The 24,474-nt window shown below is 43.4% G+C and overlaps 2 protein-coding genes across 2 annotated transcripts in view; both read left to right on the top strand.

The window, feature by feature from the left end:
* LOC106868856 (cilia- and flagella-associated protein 100-like) overlaps positions 1 to 17,097 on the top strand; it is a 58,963-nt gene extending 41,866 nt beyond the window's left edge. The window contains exons 14-15 of the mRNA XM_089343067.1: positions 15,027 to 15,138; positions 16,821 to 17,097. Coding sequence (XP_089199193.1) covers positions 15,027 to 15,138; positions 16,821 to 16,825 — 117 coding nt within the window. The 3' untranslated portion in view covers positions 16,826 to 17,097. The remainder of the gene's footprint in view (positions 1 to 15,026; positions 15,139 to 16,820) is intronic.
* A 3,186-nt stretch (positions 17,098 to 20,283) lies between these two features.
* LOC149130982 (uncharacterized) lies at positions 20,284 to 23,201 on the top strand. The gene has a single exon (XM_089343066.1). It carries the CDS (start codon positions 20,596 to 20,598, stop codon positions 23,065 to 23,067), a length of 2,472 nt encoding a protein of 823 aa, XP_089199192.1. The 5' UTR covers positions 20,284 to 20,595; the 3' UTR covers positions 23,068 to 23,201.
* The last annotated feature ends 1,273 nt before the right edge of the window (positions 23,202 to 24,474 follow it).

Genomic DNA, 24,474 nt, shown 5'->3' with positions numbered 1-24,474 from the left:
ATAAATAGGTGCAAGCATGGCTGTGTAGTAAGAAGCTAAAGCTACCTTCCCAACTACATGGTTCCAGGTTCAGTCCCACTGCTTGCTAATGTTTCTTATTTCTTTATTGCCCACAAGGGGCTAAACATAGAGAGGACAAACAAGGACAGACAAAGGGATTAAGTCGATTACATCGACCGCAGTGCATAACTGGTACTTAATTTATCGACCCTGAAAGGATGAATGACAAAGTTGACCTCAGCAGAATTTGAACTCTGAACGTAAAGACAGACAAAATACCACTAAGCATTTCGCCCGGCTTGCTAATGATTCGGCCAGCTTGCCACTCTTATATGTATTAAATATATTAGTTCAAGTATTAGTTTGCATATGTACATATTTTGTATTTCATACCCAAACTAATATGTTTAATATATTTAGGCCAAATGCCAAGTTGTGGCCGATGCCAGTGCCACCTGACTGGCTCCCCGTGCCGGTGGCATGCAAAATTCACCATCCAAATGTGGTTGATGCCAGTTCCACCCGACTGGCTCCCGTGCCAGTGGCACGTAAAAAGCATCCACTACACTCTCGGAGTGGTTGGCGTTAGGAAGGGCATCCAGCTGTAGAAACCTTGCCATATCAGATCGGAACCTGTTGCAGCCTCCTGGCCTGTCAGACCTCAGTCAAACCATCCAACCCATGCCAGCATACAAAGCGGACATTAAACAATAGAGAGCATTAAAACGTTCAGACTGATAGATGACACAATGGCGGACAAGAGAAACAATAATTAGAAGGACAGGCGAAAAAGACGGGTCATTCTTGGCTTTCTTTCTTCAGTCAAGTACCAGAAGTCATGACCATTTTGGGCAGTTATACTTGAGATGGTTCGATCTGGTTGTCCCCCAAAATGTCTAAGCTAAGAGCATTAGACCCCTTTGTAAGAAAGCTAGTGAATGTGTACAGCAAAACAAACAATCAAACAAAACAAACGGAGAACGTGGTACACAATTACGAACACAAACAACAAGAAATAACAACAGGCGTCTTTCGACTGAGAACGAATCAAATTGAGCTGGTGTGTATGAGGTGAAAGCAATCTGGGGAGTTAGGTGGCCAGATGTTAGGGGTGATGTGTTCACAGAAATTGTCTGACAGCTATGACTGGGTTCTCTTGCTTCTGTGCCGTGGTGCAGAGTCCTGTTGCCAGACTTGGGTGTTCCAGCAACCGCCCTCTTCACTACCTCCTCCAGGCACTTGATGTAGGCCTCCATGTTGAGTCTTAGGCTATGTGGGAAGATGGAAGCATAATGTTGTCATCATTAGTGATCATTCCAAACACCATGATGTTGAATGGATGTTTGATTTTTATCGCTCCCAGGACATGTTTTGGGGACATGACAAGCCAGTGGTCGTTCTGTGTGTTCACCATCTCACCCTGGTAGAAATTTTTCTTCCCAAATTTCCCAGCATGTTTCCCAAATCTCGGGCAGATTTAATTGCAGCATGGGGCTGTTTTTCTCAGATGGTGAGTCAACAAAATCAAAAACAAAAAATGTGCAAGCATGAAATTAAAAATATAAAATGGTGTCAATTTACCCATCACACCCTGTATGTGAGTGTGTGTGTGTGTATATATATATATATATATATATATATATATATATATATATATACACACACACACATATTTATGTATATTAACATACACACACATGCACACACATACATATACTTGTGTGTTTATTATATCAAAAGTTAGCAGTCTGCTTCGAGGTTTGCTCCATGCTGGGCTGAGCATGACAGTTGTGAACAGCCCACCCTGGGGCAAATGGTGAAAGTAGATTGACAACTTTTGATCTACTAAACATATCCATCCACTCACGCAATGTTTCTGAGTTTTATATTAAGTCATATTTGAACTCTTAAAAATATATCTTACAAACTTACATGGCAACATACACACACACAAACACACACATTATTTTCATTATAAATATTTCTTGTATAATATTGTAATGACATGACAGTTAACATTGTTATCGAATGGTTTCCTGACAAAAAAAACATGAAGTAAATTTAGCAACAATTGGTCACAGTTGAATGAAATGGCTTAGACTTTTTGCTGTCAGACACTTGAAAAAAAATAGAAATAAACACACACACACACACACATATATATATAAGAAGAGACTATTCTGGAGTACGTTCTGCCTTATCTTCGAAACGTCTAGTTAGAATAGAGGCAGCTGACGAAGGATTAATTCCAAGTGGCTATCTGTTTTCCTATGTGTTCGTTCTGTTGTCTGTAGTTCATTGTTCTAACGTCCTGCACCCTGATATGCATCTATATACACATGTAGATGTAAGTATGTACATATATGTGTGTATACATGCATATATATTCTTTGTATTATATATATATATATATACATACACTCGACTACGTCAGTCATGAATGACCATAGTTTCCCTCTGGGGTACAAGTCCGGGCAGAAAGTCACCTCACCAGCAAACACACAACCTAGGGTTGTTTTTATGGAAGACCAGCAGTCACCCATGCATACTGGTCTCCCATCTCCATGCCACCGATGTTATCCAAGGGAAAGGCAAAGGGGCCAATACAGCTTGGCACCAGTAATGTCGCAACTCATTTCTACAGCTGAGTGAACTGGAGCAATGTGAAATAAAGTGTCTTGGTCAAGAACACACACAGTAGGGTCTAGGAATTGAACTCACAACCTCACGATTGTAAGCTCGACGCTCTAACCACTGAGCCATGTGCCTTCTCACACACACATTTATATATATATATATATATATATATGTACACATATAGATTTATATATATATATGTATGTATGTATATATATATATATCATATATGCATATATGTCTGTATTAAAAAATGGCATAAAAAACAGCATAAGGACTACCATGAAGTCACTTATAATGGGCTCAAAGGCCATAGAAACCCTTGTTTCAGATCGAGCTGGGTGGACAACAAAAGTGTGGAGGGGAGTGAAAGCGTTTGAAGAGGCCAGGATGACACATGCAAGACTCAAAAGAGATTTAAAGGAGACTGTTGCAATCAACAAGAAGGTGAATCTCAAGGGGCCATTTTGTGCGCACAGTTTGTTGCAGACCATGCCTTTGTTTTGCTGGGCTCAAATCTCAATTGTGGACCCTTGAAATACGAACCTCTACCAACTATTCTGCCTATATGTCTGTGCACACCTTTCAATGCCGTGTATGCAATTCTAACAGAGGCCTCACATATATATATACACACATATATATTGCCATGTAGAAAAGCGCCCTTGTTGGTTCCATATAAAAAGCACCCAGTACACCCTGTAAAGTGGTTGGCATTAGGAGAGGCACCCACCTGTGGAAGCCATGCCAAAACAGACAATCAGAGCATTGTATGGCTTCTGGTCTTGTTAGCTCCTGTCAAACCGTCCAACCCATGCCAGCATGGAAAACGGATGTTGAATAATGACGATGAGGAGGAGGAGGATGTACATATATGTGTGAGTTTGTGAATACCTTTGATCATCACTGTCATACAATTGGGGTGGTTTGTTTCCAATCTTCCATGAAAAACATGATTGGCCATAGGGAAATATAACTGCGAGACATATGGCCATAGAAAATCAATCCCAACATATTCTGCCTGACCCACGCAAGCATGGAAAAGTAGATGGTGAAATAAGGATGGCGATGACAAGATGACAATGACGTTGCAGGAAAATCGTGTGTGTTTGTGGCCAATTCTTGAGGGTTCTCGTGGGGGGTGGGGGGGAATGCCCTCTGAAAACAGAATCGCATTGCCAGTTGCCCTCAGACTCCAGCTCTTATGAGTCTAAGACCCTAATGATAATTTATGCATGCTAAGGTTGTGTATGTTTGGGGCCCCAGTGCACTGGTTTTCTTCTGGGGTGGAGGGTTGGATATATTATGATGTTGTGAGCCCTGAGTGTGGGGCTTGTTTTCAAGGTTGATGACCGTAGGTGCAGGTGTGACTCTGTGGTAAGAAGCTCGCTTCTCAACCACATGGTTCCAGGTTCAGTCTCACTACATGGCACCTTGGGCAAGTGTCTTCTACTCTAGCCTTCTACAAAGCCTTGTGAGTGGATTTGGTAAACGGAAACTGAAAGAAGCCCATTGTATATATGTGTGTGAGTGGGTGTGTGTATTTGTGTGTCTATGTTTGTCCCCCCCCCATCGCTTGACAACCAATGTTGGTGTGTTTACGTCCCCGTAACTTAGCAGTTCGGCAAAAGAGACCAATAGAATAAGTACTAGGTTTACAAAGAATAAGTCTTGGGGTCGATTTGTTTGACTAAAGGCGGTGCTCCAGCATGGCCGCAGTCAAATGACTGAAACAAATAAAAGAATAAAAGAGGTATGATGAAAATAAGAGAGACAGACAGACAGACAGCATGGTTATGGGTTAGGTCTCTAACTATGGGGCTGGCCCACTTTATATTCTCCCACCATTACCACTACCACAACTACTACCACCACCACCACTACTATTACTACTACAACCAGCACCAGCACAACTACTACTAGAATCACCCCCACCCCCCAAAAAAATCATTCGCCACAACAACAACCACCACTGCTGTGCTGGCATTGTCACCACCACCACCTCCACCACCACCACCACCACCACCACCTCCACAACCTCCACCACCTCCACCACCACCACCATCACCACCATCACCACTTCCACCACCACCTCCACCACCTCCACCACCACCACCTCCACAACCTCCACCACCTCCACCACCACCACAACCTCCACCACCACCTCCACCTCCACCACCACCTCCACCACCACCACCACCACCTCCACCATCACCACTTCCACCGCCACCTCCACCACCTCCACCACCACCTCCACAACCTCCACCACCACCACCTCCACCACCACCACCTCCACAACCTCCACCACCACCACCTCCACCACAACCACCTCCACCATCACCACTTCCACCACCACCTCCACCACCACCAACTCCACAACCTCCACCACCACCTCCACCACCACCACCACCTCCACCACCACCACCTCCACCACCACCACCTCCACCACCACCACCTCCACCACCACCACCTCCACCACCACTCAATAATATATGTCTCTATTTAGTTTTCATACAAAAGAAATCTGATTCAATTTAAAGTACATTTTATTACTCCATTAGACAAACTTGTCTGCGTACTTGTGTGTGTATGTGCATGTATGTGTGCGTATGTGTGTACTTTCTTTTATTATTTTTTAGTTAGCAGAACGTTACAATGGTTGCTCTCGGCCTGGAAGACATGGATCTGATAAGCACCATGCATGAAACTCTCGCACTCAGTGTAATAACTTTCTGCCAGTTCAAAAGAAATATGTTTACTCAGCCATTGATTTCCTTTTCTCCTGTTTGTTTTCCCTCCTAAGCCTACATCTATAAATCTATGTCTATATAAATATAAATAGGTACATCTATATATGTGTGTTTATATCATCATCATCTTCATCATCATCATTTAACATCTGCCGTGTTAAATGATGCATGTCTGCCATGCATGCATGGGTAGGACGGTTGATAGGAGCCGGCCAGGTAGAAGAATACCCCAGGCTACTGTGTCTATTTTGGCAGGGTTTTTACGGATGGATGCCCTTCCTAACACCAACCACTTCACAGCGCGAACTGGATGCTTTTTATATTCTCCCACCATTACCACTACCACAACTACTACCACCACCACCACTACTATTACTACTACAACCAGCACCAGCACAACTACTACTAGAATCACCCCCACCCCCCAAAAAAATCATTCGCCACAACAACAACCACCACTGCTGTGCTGGCGTTGTCACCACCACCACCTCCACCACCACCACCACCACCACCACCTCCACAACCTCCACCACCTCCACCACCACCACCATCACCACCATCACCACTTCCACCACCACCTCCACCACCTCCACCACCACCACCTCCACAACCTCCACCACCTCCACCACCACCACAACCTCCACCACCACCTCCACCTCCACCACCACCTCCACCACCACCACCACCACCTCCACCATCACCACTTCCACCGCCACCTCCACCACCTCCACCACCACCTCCACAACCTCCACCACCACCACCTCCACCACCACCACCTCCACAACCTCCACCACCACCACCTCCACCACAACCACCTCCACCATCACCACTTCCACCACCACCTCCACCACCACCAACTCCACAACCTCCACCACCACCTCCACCACCACCACCACCTCCACCACCACCACCTCCACCACCACCACCTCCACCACCACCACCTCCACCACCACTCAATAATATATGTCTCTATTTAGTTTTCATACAAAAGAAATCTGATTCAATTTAAAGTACATTTTATTACTCCATTAGACAAACTTGTCTGCGTACTTGTGTGTGTATGTGCATGTATGTGTGCGTATGTGTGTACTTTCTTTTATTATTTTTTAGTTAGCAGAACGTTACAATGGTTGCTCTCGGCCTGGAAGACATGGATCTGATAAGCACCATGCATGAAACTCTCGCACTCAGTGTAATAACTTTCTGCCAGTTCAAAAGAAATATGTTTACTCAGCCATTGATTTCCTTTTCTCCTGTTTGTTTTCCCTCCTAAGCCTACATCTATAAATCTATGTCTATATAAATATAAATAGGTACATCTATATATGTGTGTTTATATCATCATCATCTTCATCATCATCATTTAACATCTGCCGTGTTAAATGATGCATGTCTGCCATGCATGCATGGGTAGGACGGTTGATAGGAGCCGGCCAGGTAGAAGAATACCCCAGGCTACTGTGTCTATTTTGGCAGGGTTTTTACGGATGGATGCCCTTCCTAACACCAACCACTTCACAGCGCGAACTGGGTGCTTTTTACCTGGCACCAGCCCAGGCAAGGTCAGCCTTGGCATGGTTTTTACAGCTGGATGCCCTTCCAAAGGCCAACCACTTCACAGCGTGGAGTGAATGCTTTATATGTGGCACCAGCATCAGCAGGGTTACAAAGTAATTTTGCAAGACAAGGAATTATTAAGAGGGGAGAGTGCATTGGAGGGGAGGATTTTGTGTCAGACGATGAAAGGTTAGTGTGACAAGGAGACAAAGAGGCAGAAACGGGTGTCTTAAGGTGGCGAGCTGGCAGAAACGTTAGCACGCCAGATGAAATGCTTAGCAGTATTTGGTCTGCTCTTACGTTCTGAGTTCAAATTCTGCCAAGGTTGACTTTGCCTTTCATCCTTTCATCCTTTGCCTTTCATCCAATGACTTTATCTTTAATCCTTTCATCCTTTCATCCACTGGGGTTGATATAACTGACTTAATCCGTTTGTCTGACCTTGTTTGTCCCCTCTATGTTTAGCCCCTTGTGTTCAATAAAGAAATAAGAAACAGGTGTCTTGATGTAAAGGAGGTAGATGGTTACCTGGCCAGAAAGAGTGAGAGAGAGAGGAAGAGGTACAAGAAAGAAGACAGAAACTGGTGTGCTGATATAAAGGGGATACAAGGAAACCCAGCCTGAGAGAAGAGCAAAGGAAAAAGTGAGAGAGTGGGAGAGAGCAAGAGCAGGAGACGGATGGTGGCAAGTGCCAGGGTATACTTGCAAGGAGCAGGGATCAGGGCATAGATGGGATGGTAGAATGAAGGAAGAGGGAGATAAATGATGGCAATTTCCAGGGCATGCCCTCAAGGAATGGAGGTCATAATATACGTGGTTGAGTATTGCCAAGAAGGCACGAGTAGGGAGGGGGGATTGCAGTGACTGGTGAAAACCTGGGTATAAAGATGGGGTAGGGGAAAGCAGCGATGCTTTGTAAATCTCTGAAGAGGCCTAGAGAATCATGCATGTACCTCCATTGCATCCACTTCATCTGCCAATTACTCCAGCTAACTGGAGTTATATAGATAGAATGAGGCATGCCACCTCTAGGCCGAAACAGCTGTAAGACTTTGTCCCTTCTTCGGTCACTAGAGGTCCTTTTGAATTTTGAATTTTTAATTGTTGATATGACATATTGTGACATATGTGTTTGTATATTGTCTTTATTGTCATTTTGGTTGAAAAATAAACAGGTTAATTAACAGAATACAATGTATGCAAGTTGATGAGTACCACCTATTCCCCTCCATTCTCTTATTGCTATATAAATTTAGGGTAAAATCTCCTTTTACCCGCACCCATTTATTGCACTTGGTAAAAACATCATCATGTTGAAACACGTGTACCGCAGAATCCTTTGTGTTTTTGTTTTTATTTTTTCATTTACAATTTATTCATTCACCTCAACCACGAGCTGGCATACACAGGTGCTTACAATTGTCAAGTATTACCTCTAACATTTACTTAACCTACGTATATAGATAGATAGATAGATAGATAGATATAGATAGATAGAGAGAGAGAGAGAGAGGGAGAGATAGATAGATAGATAGATAGATAGATAGATAGATAGATAGATAGAGAGAGAGAGAGAGACAGACAGACAGACAGACAGACAGACAGACAGACAGATCGATCAATCAATAGATAGATAGATAAACTTACTAATATATATCGTCCTTTAGGTAATAACAGGAATTCTGAGTCACTTTCAGAACTAGAGAAGAAATTTCAGGTATGGAAGCAAGGATTAGAATCGAAGGGCCTTAGAGACAATCTAGTTAAAACCAAAGTCCTAATAAGTAGGAAGGCAGACAAACTACAAATCCCTTCAGGTAGATGGCCCTGCTCGATCTGTAGGAAAGGCATAGATAGAAACTCTGTAAGATGTACCCAGCATAAGCTGGGGACACATAAAAGGTGCAGCAATATCAAAGGAAAGTTAACTGGGAAGATAGATTTTGTGTGTGGCAAATGCTCTGGTGCAATGAAGACTGAAAATGTGCAGAAAACAGCCTCCGTCACATTCCAGGGGAAAAAACTACAAGTAGTTGATAACTTCCATTACGTAGATGACCAAGTAGTAGCGGGGGTGGGGATGCTCTGAAAGTGTAGATGTTAGAATAAGAATAGCCTGGGCAAAGTTCAAAGAGCTCCTACCTCTGCTGGTGACAAAGGGCCTCTCGCTCAGAGTAAAAAGTAGACTGTATGATGCATGTGTGCAAACAGCCATGCTACATGGCAGTGTAACATGGGCCATGACTGCTGAGGACATGCATAAGTTTACAAGGAATGAAGCTAGTATGCTCTGCTGGATGTGTAATGTCAGTGTGCCTGCACGACATAGTGTAAGCGCCCTGAGAGAAAAGTTGGACATAAGAAGAATCAGATGTGGTGTGCAAGAGAGATGACTGCTGGTTTGGTCATGTGTTGTGTATGGATGAGGACAGCTGTGTGAAAAAGTGTCACACCCTGGCAGTAGAGGAAACCTGTGGAAGAGGTAGACCCAAGAAGACCTGCGATGAGGTGGTAGAGCACGACCTTTGAACATTGGGCCTCACTGAGGTAATGAGAAGTGACTGAGACTTTTGGAGAAATGCTCTGCTTGAGAAGCTCCGGCAAGCTAAGTGAGACCATTACCATAGCCTATGGCAGTGCTGTATAACCAGCCCATTTAAGAGTACCCTTCAATCATTGAGCAATAAACTGTGCTTGTGAAGACCTGTTGAGTCAAGTGAAACCATTGTTGTAGCCAATGACAGTACTGGCTGATTGGCACCCATGCCAGTGGCATGTAAAAAGCACCATTCACATATATATCGATATATATGTGTGCGTGTGTGTATGTGTAGATGCATGTGCATGTTTATGTATTATTTATGTATGTAGATAAAACACAAACCCCTTCAGGTAGATGGCCCTGCTCAGTATGTAGAAAAGGAGTAGGTAGTAACTCTATAAGATGTACCCGGTGCAAGCTATGGACACATAAGAGGTGCAGCAACATCAAAGGCAGGTTAACTAGCAAGTTAGTTTTTGTTTGTGGCAGATGCTCAGGTGCAATAAAGACTGCAAACAAACAGGAAACAACTTCTATCTCATTCCAGGGTGAAAAACTAGAGGTAGTCGATAGCTTCCGCTATCTGGGCGACCAAGTTAGTAGTGGGGGTGGGTGCGCTGAAAGTGTAGCTGCTAGAATAAGAATAGCCTGGGCAAAGTTTAGAGAGCTCTTACCCCTGCTGGCGACAAAGGGACTCTCACTCAGAGTAAAAGGCAGACTGTATGACGCATGCGTACGAACAACCATGCTACATGGCAGTGAAACATGGGCTGTAACTGCTGAGGACATACGTAAGCTCGCAAGGAATGAAGCCAGTATGCTCCGTTGGATGTGTAATGTCAATGTGAATACCCGTCAGAGTGTAAGTATCCTGAGAGAAAAGCTGAACATTAGAAGCATCAGTTGTGGCGTGCAAGAGAGACGATTGCGCTGGTATGGACATGTGGTGAGAATGGAGGAGGATAGCTGCGTGAAAAAGTGCCACACCCTAACAGTTGAGGGAACCCGTGGAAGAGGTAGGCCCAGGAAGACCTGGGCTGAGGTGGTGAGGCAAGACCTTCGTACATTGGGCCTCACCGAGGCGATGACTACGGACCGAGACCTTTGGAAATGGGCTGTGCGTGAGAAGACCCGGCAAGCCAAGTAAGATCGTTGCCAGTGCCCCTGGACTGGTTCTTGTGCGGGTGGCACATGAGATGCACCATTTTGAGCGTGGCCGTTGCCAGTACCGCCTGACTGGCTCCTGTAGGATTTTCGAGCGAGATCGTTGCCAGTGCCCCTGGACTGGCTTGTGCGGGTGGCACATAAAAGACACCATTTCGAGCGTGGCCGTTTTCGTGCGGGTGACACGTAAAAGCACCCACTACACTCTCTGAGTGGTTGGCGTTAGGAAGGGCATCCAGCTGTAGAAACTCTGCCAAATCAGACTGGAGCCTGGTGTTGCCATCCGGTTTCACCAGTCCTCAGTCAAATCGTCCAACCCATGCTAGCATGGAAAGCGGACGTTAAACGATGATGATGATGATGATGTATGCTTAATTTTAGTTGCAAAGATGATGCTTTCTTATCAAAACAAGAAATTCCCTCAGCTGCGATCCATTGCTAATTATTCCCATCATCGTCAGTCTCTTGACAGAATCCATTTGAGGTCAGAAGAATACAGGACCGCAGGGCCATAAGACCATAGGGCCACAGGGCTACAGGGCCATGTCTTGCCCCAGTGTCTCATTTTTGGCATTGTTTTCTGTGACTGGATGGGGTTTTTTTGTTATTTATTCATGACACTTTCTAACTTGCAAGACTACATAAACACATACATACACATATACATACATACATACACACACACACATACATACATACATACATCATCGTCGTTTAATGTCCACCTTCTCTGCTGGCATGGCTGGGCCGGCCAGGTAGAAGCCTGCATCAGACTTCTGTAATTGTTTTGGCAGGGTTTTTACAGTTGGATGCCCTTCCAAACACCAACCCACTTTACAGTGTGGGATGGGTGCTTTTTAAGTGGCACCTGCACTGGGAGGGTCACCAGGTAACTTGCAAGACAGAAATCTTTTGAGAGGGGAGGGGGAGCATTGGAGGAGGTGATCTTGTGTCGGATGATAAAACGTTTTATTGAGGCAGAGATAGAAACATACATACACACATAAAAAAACATACACACACATACATACATACATATGAGGGTGTGTTGAGAAGTTCCTGGCTTTGGGTAAAAGAAAACACAGGAGGATCAGTTAATCATGATTCTATTCAACATAATCCCCTCTCAGATTCATACACTTATTGCAACAGTCCTTCAGTTTTTCTAAACCCTGTAAAAAACCTCTGGAGGTTGGACCTCCAGCCAGGCCTTTCGTGATACCCTTAAAGCCAGAAATTTTTCAGCACCCCTTTGTATATACAGATCTGTGTTTCACCCGGGTTCAGTCCCACTGCGTGGCATCTTGGGCAAGTGTCTTCTACTATAGTCTCGGGCCGACCAAAGCCTTGTGAGTGGATTTGGTAGACGGAAACTGAAAGAAGCCTGTCGTATATGTGTATATATATGTGTGTATGTGTGTATATGTTTGTATGTCTGTGTTTGTCTCCGCAACATCGCTTGACAACCGATGCTGGTGTGTTTATGTCCCCGTAACTTAGCGGTTCGGCAAAAGAGACCGATAGAATAAGTACTAGGCTTCCAAAGAATAAGTCCTGGGGTCGATTTGCTCGACTAAAGGCGGTGCTCCAGCATGGCCACAGTCAAAAGACTGAAACAAGTAAAAGAGTAATATATATATATAAATATATATATATATATATATATATATATATATATATATATATATATACATATATATATATATTTACATATATACATACATATATACATACATACATACATATATATATACATATATATATATATATACATATATATATACATATGTATATATATATATATATATATATATATATATATATATATATATATATATATATATATATACATATATATATACATATACATATATATATACATATGTATATATATATATATATATATATATATATATATATATATATATATATACATATATATATACATATATATATATATATATATATATATATATATATATATATATATATATATATATACAGAGAGATAGAGAGAGAGAGGCAAACAACTTGTTTTAAATCTCTAAGTGAGAGACATACAGTAACACTACCAGAAGGTAATGTCTATATACCAACAGAATGTGGCAGTCCTATAAAGGACGTTGTTACTGTTGTTATAGTCCCAGGAAAACATCTTTTCCAGCTGGCTATCATCACTCAGTTTGTGTCCATATAGCATTTGCAAGGGAGGTCATCGCTCCTATCTCCAGCCTTACGTGATACTCACAGACCCAGGTTTCTACATATACATATGTAAAAAGCATTGTAAAAAGCACCCAGCACATTCTGTAAAGTGGTTGGTGTTAGTTAGGGCATCCAGCTGTAGAAACTAAGCCAGGACCTAGAACGGAGCCTGGTACGGCTGTGGCTATGCCAGTATGTATCAAAAGTGTCCAACCCATGCCAGCTTGGAAAACAGGCCTGAAATGATGATGATGATGATATATATATACATATATATATATTGAGAGAGAGAGAGAGATATGTAAGGCAGTGAGATGGCAGAATTGTTAGCATGCTGGGTGGAATGCTTACTTTCATCTGTCTTCAGGTTCTGAGTTCAAATTCCACCAAGGTCAATTTGGCCCTTCGTCCTTTTGGTGTCACTGAACTAAGTAACAGTTGAATGCTGGCGGTCAATGCTGCACCCCTCTGCCAAACCAGTGTTGCTGAATAGGCTCATCAAAGAAGCAGGATCTCAAGCTCACATTCATGGCCTCCACATCAGACTGTGGTTGGTGGAGAGAACACACTGAGGTCTTGGTCCTGCAGTGGACTGAACATGGGCAATCCAGTCCAATATACCGTGTATCTTATACATACATCCACACGCATGCAAGCTCACCCCAACACCCACTCTATCTGCATCTGTATAGTGCATAGCCTCATGGGTTAGTTGTGAGAATGCTGAGACTCACTCTTAAACCTTTTGATCCCAAATTGCCTGAGACTCTTCTACGACACAAGCTTAACATTTTAAAGAGATTCAAATGAAAACCTTTCATGAAAATTTTAATTAAACAGCAGTTTAATAATACCAACATTATTATACTAAATTTTTTATTATTTTCAAAATTTATTTAACTCTTTTGATACCAATCTGGCTGAAACCGCCTCTGGCTCTGTAGTACAAATGTTTTGTTTTCTAAAGTTCTGAATTAAAATCTTCCACCAAACCTTAGTCACAATTTATGTTCCTAACACTAGCTTAATGATAACAAAGTTATTTTACTAAATTCTTTGTTAGATTTAAAATTAATTGAAAGAAACATAGAGCATCTCAACAGAAATATGGTAATGTAAAGGTTAAAATATATAATAAAGAAACAATTCTTAACCCTTTCGATACCAACCCAGTCGAAACTGGCTCTGGCTCTGTTGTACAAATGTTTTGTTTTCATAAGTTCTGAATAAAAATCTTCCACCAAACCTTAGTCACAATTTATGTTCCTAACACTAGCTTAATGATAACAAAGTTATTTTACTAAATTCTTTGTTAGATTTAAAATTAATTGAAAGAAACATAGAGCATCTCAACAGAAATATGGTAATGTAAAGGTTAAAATATATAATAAAGAAACAATTCTTAACCCTTTCGATACCAACCCAGTCGAAACTGGCTCTGGCTCTGTTGTACAAATGTTTTGTTTTCATAAGTTCTGAATAAAAATCTTCCACCAAACCTTAGTCACAATTTATGTTCCTAACACTAGCTTAATGATAACAAAGTTATTTTACTAAATTCTTTGTTAGATTTAAAATTAATTGAAAGAAACATAGAGCATCTCAACAGAAATATGGTAATGTAAAGGTTAAAATATATAATAAAGAAACAATTCTTAACCCTTTCGATACCAACCCAGTCGAAACTGGCTCTGGCTCTGTTGTACAAATGTTTTGTTTTCATAAGTTCTGAATAAAAATCTTCCACCAAACCTTAGTCACAATTTATGTTCCTAACACTAGCTTAATGATAACAAAGTTATTTTACTAAATTCTTTGTTAGATTTAAAATTAATTGAAAGAAACATAGAGCATCTCAACAGAAATATGGTAACAAAAGGGTTAAACAAAGTCAATGTATTTCTACAGGAATATATGGTAACAAAAGGGTTAAAGTGATCTAAATTAAAACCTTCCATCAGAATGTCATGTTGATTTATGTTCCAAATCTTAATAATACCAAAATAATCTTAACTAAATTAATTAAAACAAAGGCAGTATATTTCAACAGGAATATGGTAAGAGAAGCGTTCAAGTTGTGGTCCCATTTCCTTCATGGGGTGATTATGGTGTGTTAATGGAGAAAACCACATGGATAGTTTGTCAAATTTGCTTTTCTTTTTCCTCCACAGTATGGCAAGAAGCTAATGCCTCGGTCGGATCCCCCACGGCTGAAAAAGAAAGAAGATAAGAAAGTTGATGAAACATCTCGAGAAGAGGAGGAACTTGCTTACTTTTTCACTGGTGACTAACGGACATTCTTCTCCCTCTTTAATTTTATTTTATTTTTTATTGCAATTAGAGAGTAATTTTGGGGGCAAAATTTCATTTTTTTTAGTTTTATCATTAATTTACATTTTAAAAAGATTTTTTATTCTAACTTACCTTGGTTTATAAAGAAATTATTTTTTGTGGACTTTTGTAAAAAAATTTTTATTAATTTATTATAAATTTTTAAAATCCTTTTATTTTTAACTTTCAGATTTTTTTTTTAAAGATTATTTTACTGCATATTTCCCTGAGGTTTTTTTTTGAGAATTATTTTATTTTAAATATTTGTTTTAAAATGTTTTATTTTTAATGTTTTTTAAAAATATTCCATTTCAAATTTCATGTATATTTTGCAAAAAATTATTTATTCTAAATTGCCATACTTTAAAACAGAAACATACACACACACACACACACACACACACATATATATATATACATAGATATATCTTTAAGGCAGTCTTTATGTCCAACTTAACGTGGATGTTGTATTAGAACACCAGAGACTGCATTATTTATTGTGAGAGGATTTCTCATATTGACACATGGTGTATAAAAGCACTCATATTTATATGATTGCAAGTTGAGAACATTATGCTATGGGTTCTGGAACTGCCAGATCACGTAATTTCCACCTGCCCTATCTCTTCAGTAGCAGATGTCCTACAGTAGCATATTGACTGAATTTTGCTGTCGATGGTATATAGAATTTTTGTGTCTTTTCAGGCACTGATGTCTCAAATGGCCAGCAAGCTTATTAAAAACTACTACTGCTTCTGTTCACTATTAATTGCTACCTCTGCCTTAGCGAAGGTGGAGGTATTGTTTTCAGTCGTATTTGTTTGTTTGTCCATGAACAAGATATTTCAAGAACCAATGGATGGATTCGAATGAAACTTTCAGGGATGTTTGGTCTCATGACCGACATGAACTGATTAGATTTTGGGATTGATCCATTAATGGACAAAGATTCTAGATTATTTTCCCTGTTCTTTTACTTAATTTTTGAGAGCGGTCAGGTTCATTTTTAGTATTCTCATTTGTGAGAGAAGTCGAGTTTATTTTAGATATTCTTATTTTAAAAATCATCTCTGACTAATCGTTGAGAGGACGTTGGTATTGCCTTGGTGGAGGTTTGCACTCTCTGAATGCTCTTGTTATTATTATTATTATTACATATAATATTAAAGTGGTGAGCTGGCAAAACTGATAGCATGCTGGGCCAAATGCTTAATGGCACTTCATCCAAATTTATCTTCTGAGTTCAAATTTCACAGAGGTTCACTATGCCTTCCATCCTTTTGGGTACGAGAAAATAAGTACCAGTTGAACACTGGGGTCAATGTAATTAACCCACCCCCTCCTCCAAAATTGCTGGCCTTGTGCCAAAATTTGAAACTATAAATACATATAATATTAAGGTAGAGAGCTGGCAAAGCTGTTAGTATATTGGACAAAATGCTTCCTGGGCTGGCATACAGAAAGGCTGGAGTCTGGTACAGCCTTCCAGAGTGCCACCCCAGTCAAACCGTCCAACCCACGCCAGCATGGGTAATAGGCATTAAATGATGATAATGATGATGATGATGAGGATGATGATGATGATGGTATAATAATATTTATATATGTTTTTCTTTTTCTTTCCGTTTCTGCAGAATGAGGAAGGCGTCCCCTTTTCTGATGGTGTCCTTTGGCCTTGGATCAATTAAAGTTTACCTTTGTGTCACTGAAGATTTTAGAGATAGAGAGATAGAGGGGGGGGGGGGGAGAAGGAAAAAGAGAAAGAAACAAGGAGAGAGTGAAAGTGAGAGAGAGAGAGAGAAAGAGAAAATCATTAAATGAAAAAAATAAAAGACAAAAAAAAAATTGTAAAGTAGAAAAACAAAACAAAGAAAAAAATAAAGTGAAATAAAAATATAAAAGTGAAAACAATTGACTGTTGAGACAACAACAACAACAATTGCAAAAAACTGGTATAGCTATCTGGTTCACCAGTCCTCAGTCAAATCGTCCAACCCATGCTAGCATGGAAAGTGGACGTTAAATGATGATGATTGACGTTTGTGTGTGTGTGTTTATGCATGCGTGTGAGCATGTGCATGTGTATATCTGAGTATGTGCGTATGCATGTGTATGTGTGTGTGTGTGTGTGTGAGTTTGTGTACGCACATGTGTCAGTGGGTGTGTGAGTGTGTATGAGCTTATGTATGTGTATGGATATGTATGTGTGAGTGTGTATGTATGTTTATGTGTGTGTGTAGGTGTGAGTGTATATGTGTTTGTGTGTGTAGGAGTGTATATGTGCGTATATGCATGTGTATGAGTGTGTGTATCTACAAGTTTAACTGTGTGTGAGTGTATATGTATGATTGTGTGTATGCATGTGTATGAGTGTGCGTGTGTGTATGTCCATGACGAGGGTTCGGGTCAGGGTTACATAAAAATGTTTAATGTAACCAATTTGTGCGTATGTTATTGCGTGCATAATTGTATCTGAGTTGGCACAATGTATTTGTATGCATCGGTGTATATGGAGATTATTGTGTGTGAGGGTCTTCAGTGTTGGATTATGTGGGTTTTTTTAATGATTTATTACTTTTCTTTTATATATTCCAGTCTTGAAACTAGTATGTATTTGTGTGAATACAGTTGCATGGTTTTATATATATATATATATATATATATATATGAACGGAGATGTGTAGATTTGTGCTGCCTCCAAGAAGTAAGGTGGAGAGGAGGTTCCGCTAGGTTCCTCACAGGCAAAGAACACAGGTACAAGATTTTCTGGACAGGGAACACTGACAGGGTCGAGGGCATGGGTATGCTTCTTGCGGAGAAATGGGGTGATAAGGTAATCGAGGTAGTTAGAGTATGCGACAGAATACTTAAGATTAGATTAGTGCTTCATCATGGGTTAGCAACCATTATCTCGGCCTATGCCCCTCAGCCGGGGCTACTTGATGGACAGAAAGACCAATTTTATGACACCCTCTTGCAGACTACCAGAAAAAGGGAAAGATGGCTGCTTAAATGCCAAAACCTTCCTAGGCAAAGAATGTACCCCTCAACATAGACTAGTAGTTAGCGACTTCAGGATCAGGACTAAATGGATACCCAGAAGATGACCAGCATGGAGGAGAAGGGTCTGGAAGCTTAAAGATCCAGCGAATGGACAGAGATATAGAAACGTATTACTCGAAGCCTTTTACGAAATAGAAGGGGATATAACTTCACACGATGTAGAAGACAACTGGAGGTTTCTATGGGACAACTTGCTGAGAGCCACTGACCAGATCTGTGGATGGTGCAAAGTCCACTCTCGACCCAAAATAACGTGGTAGTGGAAAAATGTTGTTGACAGGGCTATTAGACAAAAGAAACAGGCTTGGAAGGACTTGAAGAACAGTGGTAGCAGGGAATTGTATCAGACTGCCAGAAGGGAAGCTAGAAGACAGGTTTATTTAGCCAGAGGGGAGAAGCAGATAAGAAAAAAATTGCCGATGTTCTGCGCCGTGAGGACCAAAGACTTGAGGTATTTCATGTTGCAAGACAGTGTAGGAGAGAGAATCATGATGTCGTAGGAGAGAAATGTGTCTGCATGGATAATGGTTCACTTGCACTAAACAAGGCTGCAAAGAGAGAGGTTTGGAGATGCCACTATGAAAGGCTGCCTAATAACGAGATTGAATGGGAGAAAGAGAGTCTGCCGAATGTCGACCCAACAGAAAGACCAGCTATCCAAATTGACAGTACCTTGGTAGATAAAGCAATAAAGAGTATGAAGACAGGGAAAGCCCCCGGCCCATCAGGAATTACTGTAGAGATGCTCAAAATATCTGGCAGTGTTGGCTATAGCCTAGACACCCATATTGTTAACCAGGTGATACGAGAAGGAGTCATACCCAATGACTGGTGTAGCAGCACCATAGTCAACTGCTACAAAAGTAGAGGTGACCCTTTAGATACAAATAATTACAGAAGTATCAAGTTGTTAGATTAGGTTATGAAAGTTACGGAGAGGGTCATAACCTAGCTAATTAGGGAGAGAGTTAGTTTAGATGAGATGCAGTGCCAGAGAAAAGCACCACTGATGCTATATTTTTGGTAAGGCAGCTGCAGGAGAAATACCTAGCGCAGAGGGAGCCTCGATCGGCGTTCGTGCCCTTTTCGAACGGGGCTGCGGTCAGGACAAGACGTGTTAAGCGATGGCCTAGGTTTGGGAGAAGCAGCTGCTATACCTGGTGTACCTTGGGTCAGGGCAAGCTTCGAGGATCGGATACCGCAAGACGGACTCGCAGTCGAGGAAAGGAAAACCGAGGTAAGGCGATTACATCTACTCGTACACACACACCACAAGCTATTTCGGCACCACGTGCAGAAATTCGCCGCGATGGCAGCCACCAAGATTAGGATCGCCAGCGATGTGATCAGGCCTTTTAATGGCGAAGGAGATGTGATGGCTTGGATACGAAAAATTAGGCTCGTTGCCAAGCTGCAAGGAATAAGCGATGTGGCGAGTCTCATGGCTCTGTACTTGGAAGGGAGCGCCCTGACCCTCTACCTAGAAATGGACGAGGAAGAAAGATTGAGTGCAGAGAACGTCGAACGGAGGCTGAGAGAGGCATATACGGAGAGCGAGTACGCTGCCTTCGTAAAACTAGGAACGATTAGATGGGGGGGAGAACAGGTGGATGAGTACGCGGCGGAAGTGCGAAGACTGGCCATGCTGGCTGGGTTTACGGGAGAAGGCCTGGACAGGGCGGCGCGGCTGGCGTTTGTAAATAGATTCCCCGACGACGTAGGGATCTGATTACAGCAGTTGCCTGGCGGGAGGAAGATGGTGCTCAGCGAGCTAGTAGCGCAAGCTTGCGTGTTGACACAGCACGTCGGAAGGAAGCCGATAGCGATGGCGGCGACAGAGGCACGTTCCGACAGACGGCAGCCTGAGAGCGGCGTGAGGAAGCCTACCGAGCAACGACAGCGGCTGTTCTCGGGCCGATGTTTCAAATGTCAGGGGCCGCACATGGCGAGAGAATGCGCCGAATCGGGGCCCGTCTGCTATCGATGCAGGAAGACTGGGCACATCGCCCATGATTGCGACCAGGAAAACGACCATGGGGAAGTTGCTGCCTCTCAAACTTTCCCCGCAACCAAGTAGAGGCACTTGTGGAGGCGCTGCCCGTGGTCGGAGTCGAGGTCGAGGGGAAGAAGTTCAAGGCCCTCGTGGACACGGGTTGCACGACTACCCTCGTGACGCCAAGGGTGGCGAAGAAATGGGATGGGACGAGTAGCGTCCGAGCGGTCGACGGTAGAGAGATCCGTTGCAGGGGCAGCTCCAGTCTGGAGATAGCGTTACCGAGCGCGGCGCTGAGGCTACGGGTGATCGTGATCGACTATGTGATAGACGGGATTGATGTCGTGTTGGGGATGGACGCCATCAACCGTCTTGGTGGCGTTAGGATTGCAGGAGATGAGGTCACGTTCGGAAGCGTGGGGGCATCGTGCGCCGTGAGTCGGGACCGCCAGGGAGAGCAGAGCCCCGTCGAGGACAGCGCCGCTTACACCATCGAAGACAAAGATTTTCAGGCGGCGTTTGATGGTCGGAGGTGGACGATAGAGTGGCGATCGAAGGACGAGCCCCCACTACTAAAGAACAGGGTGAGCTGCTACCAGCATACGTTGAAAGGTCACGCCGGCATCGAGTTCGACGAGGAGGTAGAGAGATGGATCAAGGAAGGAGTCCTTGTCCCGTGGAAAGAGGAGGTGGTGAGTGGAGTGCTGCCTCTGATAGCGGTGGTGCAGCCGACGAAAGGAAAAGTCAGACCGGTGCTGGACTTTAGGGAACTGAACGACCATATATCGTGCCACACGGGAGGCGAGGCAACGGACGTTAGCGGTGAGACGTTACGTGTGTGGAGACAGTCGACCAAGGCAGCGACGATCGTCGACTTGAAGTCGGCATATTTGCAGCTCCGTGTGAGTGACAAGCTGTGTCGATACCAGCTGGTGCGGTACAAGGGCCGGACGTACTGTTTAACCAGGCTGGGTTTCGGGCTGAATTCCGCTCCGAAAATTATGGCGATGGTGCTCAAGTCCGTCCTAGGGAAAGAGGAGAGAATAAGGAAGGCCACCAGTTCCTACATCGACATTTTGGTTGACAAGACTGTAGTGCCAGCCACCGAGGTAGTGAGACACCTGGAGAGGTTTGGGCTGATTGCGAAACCGCCTGAGTCGATGGTTGGGGGAGCTGCGCTGGGGCTGAAGCTACAAAAAGACAGATCGGGCGAGCTGGTGTTCCGGAGAGGAAACGAGATCCCAGAGCTGAGTTCCAGCGTCAGCAGGAGAGAGTTGTTCTTGGTTTTTGGGAAGTTGATCGGACACTATCCGATCGCTCGTTGGTTGCGCATTGCATGTAGTTACATCAAGAGACGAGTAGAAGGGGAGAGTTGGAGTGACAAGGTAGGAGAGGCGACGGTGGCGATGATGCGGGAAATCCTGGAGAGAACGAGAGCGGAAGACCCGGTTAGAGGAAACTGGTATGTGCCCAAGACGGAGTGCGGGACGGTTTGGTGTGATGCTAGCAGTATAGCGATAGGGGTTGTGTTGGAGATCGAAGGTGCTGAGGTGGAGGATGCGGCCTGGCTACGGAAAGCGGACGACTTCAACCACATCAATGTTACCGAACTAGATGCGGTGCTGAAAGGGGTGAACCTGGCCCTGAGATGGGGACTGCGCTCGATCGAGATCCAGACGGATTCGGCCACCGTGGTCGGCTGGGTAGGAACAGTAATTACCAGCGAGAAGAGAGTCCGGACGAAAGGTGCCGCGGAGATGTTGGTGAAACACTGCCTAGAAGTTCTGGGAGAGCTGATCGCCGAGTTTGGACTGAAGCTGACCGTGGTTTTCGTGCCTTCGGAAAGAAACAGGGCGGACGCACTGACCAGGGTGAAAAAGGCGTGGCTGGAGGAACCGGAGGAAGCAAGGAAAGGGATAGCAGCAGCGTGTCGGCTGGGTGACTCCGAACTGAAGGAGCTACATGCTACGCACCACTTGGGGGTGGATAGGACCCTGTATCTGGCGAAAATGGTTGACGCTGACGTCACTAGGAGAAACTTTAAGAAAGTGGTCGTGAAATGTGACAGATGCCAGTCCATTGACCCCGCCCCGGGTGGGCATGAGCAGGGGAACCTCTCAGTAGAGTGCAACTGGAGGAGACTGGCTGTGGATGTGACGCACTACCGTCAGGAAATGTATCTCAGCATGGTCGACTGCGGGCCGGGCCGGCTGGCCATTTGGAGGGAGCTGAGGACAGGCATTGCCGATGAGATTGGCCGCATTCTGAATGGGATATTCTTGGAGAGGGGTCCTGTGGAAGAACTGCTAATGGACAACGGGGCGGCGTTTCGTTCAGAAGCGTTGGGAGAGATGCTTGACCGGTGGAAGGTGCGACGATTGTTTAGAGCGGCGTATAGACCGAGTGGCAACGGAATCGTTGAGAGGCACCATCGGACGATCAAGGCCATGGCTGAAAGGGGGCACATTTCGCCCCTGGAAGCGGTCTACTGGTACAATATGTCTCCCCGATCCGGACAAGCGGAAGAGTCTGTGCCGCACAGAGCGGTGTTCAAATATGAATGGAGGCATCCATGTAAGATGCCGGAGTTCTGCGAGGAAGAGAAGGGACCCGCCGGTGTGAAAGTAGGGGAGGAAGTTTGGGTCAAGCCGCCGATGGCACGCTGCACATCACAATGGGGCAGGGGAACAGTGACAGTGGTCAATTCCAGAAACAATGTCTCTGTGGATGGAATGCCGCGTCACGTGCTGGATCTGCGCAGGATTGCCACTTCGTCGAATGAAGATTGCGATGGAAACGAGCCACCTAGCTTGAGAAGATCTTGACGTGTAGGGCGCCTGCCCGGTTGGATGGCGGACTTCGAATTGGAGTAGGGGTGAACGTGATCTTTAAGATCAGGGTGGCGTGTGGTATGACGTCAGTGTCTGCGGAGGCTGACCGGAAGGGCGAGTCGACCGGAAGGGGAAACAGCGCAGAGGGAGCCTCGATCGGCGTTCGTGCCCTTTTCGAACGGGGCTGCGGTCAGGACAAGACGTGTTAAGCGACGGCCTAGGTTTGGGAAGGTTTGAGAGAAGCAGCTGCTATACCTGGTGTACCTTGGGTCGGGGCAAGCTTCGAGGATCGGATATCGCAAGACGGACTCCCAGTAGAGGAAAGGAAAACCGAGGTAAGGCGATTACATCTACTCGTACGCACACACCACACTCTGTACCTGGCTTTTGTTGATATGGAGAAAGCCTTTGACAGGGTCCCCTGATCCCTTATCTGGTGGTCAACGAGGAAACTAGGGATAGATGAATGGTTAGTGAGAGCTGTGCAAGCCATGTACAGGGACGCTGTCAGTAAGTTGAGTGTTGGCAACGAGTACAGTGAAGAATCCCTGATAGAGGTAGGTGTCAACCAAAGTTCAGTTCTCAGCTCCCTCAGATTGGAGCCTAGTGCAGCCATCTTGTTCACCAGTCCTCAGTCAAATCGTCCAACCCATGCTAGCATGGAAAGCAGACGTTAAACGATTATGATGATGATGATGATGATGATATATATATATATATATATATATATACACACACATACATACACACATATATATATATATATATATCTACATCTATCTATCTATATATATATGCATATCTATATATATGTATATATATATATATATATATATATATATACACACATATACACACACATACACATATATATACATACACATACATGTATATACACACACATTTTGAATAATATATTTTTATTTATATTTATATACAATATACGTATATAGGTGTTGTGTGCATATATATATGTGGGTGTGTTTATGTCCACATATTGCATTTGGTGAACAATAGTGTTTCATTGGTCGATGGTTTCCACTGGACAACCAATCATTTGTTTACAGGATCTTGCGTACAATAGGCACAGGCATGTGCCTATTGTATATATTTATATGCAATGTAACAATAATAATAACAATAATCCCTTCTACTAAAGGCACAAGGCCTTAAATTTTTGGGGGAGTGGACTAGTTGATTACACCCCCTTCCCCCTATGTGCAACTGGTATTTATTTCATTGCTCTCACAGGAATGAAAGGCAAAGTTGACCTCAGTAGGACTTGAACTCAGAACATGAAGATGGATGAAATGCTGCTAAGCATTTTGTCTGGCATGCTAACAATTCTGCCAGCTTGTTGCCTTAATAATAATAATAATAATAATAATAATAGGCGTAGGA

This window comes from Octopus bimaculoides, chromosome 26 (assembly GCF_046866305.1).
Source record: "Octopus bimaculoides isolate indiv1 chromosome 26, ASM4686630v1, whole genome shotgun sequence".
Taxonomy (NCBI): Eukaryota; Metazoa; Mollusca; class Cephalopoda; order Octopoda; family Octopodidae; genus Octopus; species Octopus bimaculoides.
The sequence above is the reverse complement of the archived record's forward strand: the minus strand, read 5'-3'. Positions and strand labels throughout refer to the sequence as shown.

Bases quoted from the DNA above. Each gene is read 5' to 3' on its own strand.
- LOC149130982 (XM_089343066.1), top strand. From the start codon at position 20,596: ATGGACGCCATCAACCGTCTTGGTGGCGTTAGGATTGCAGGAGATGAG.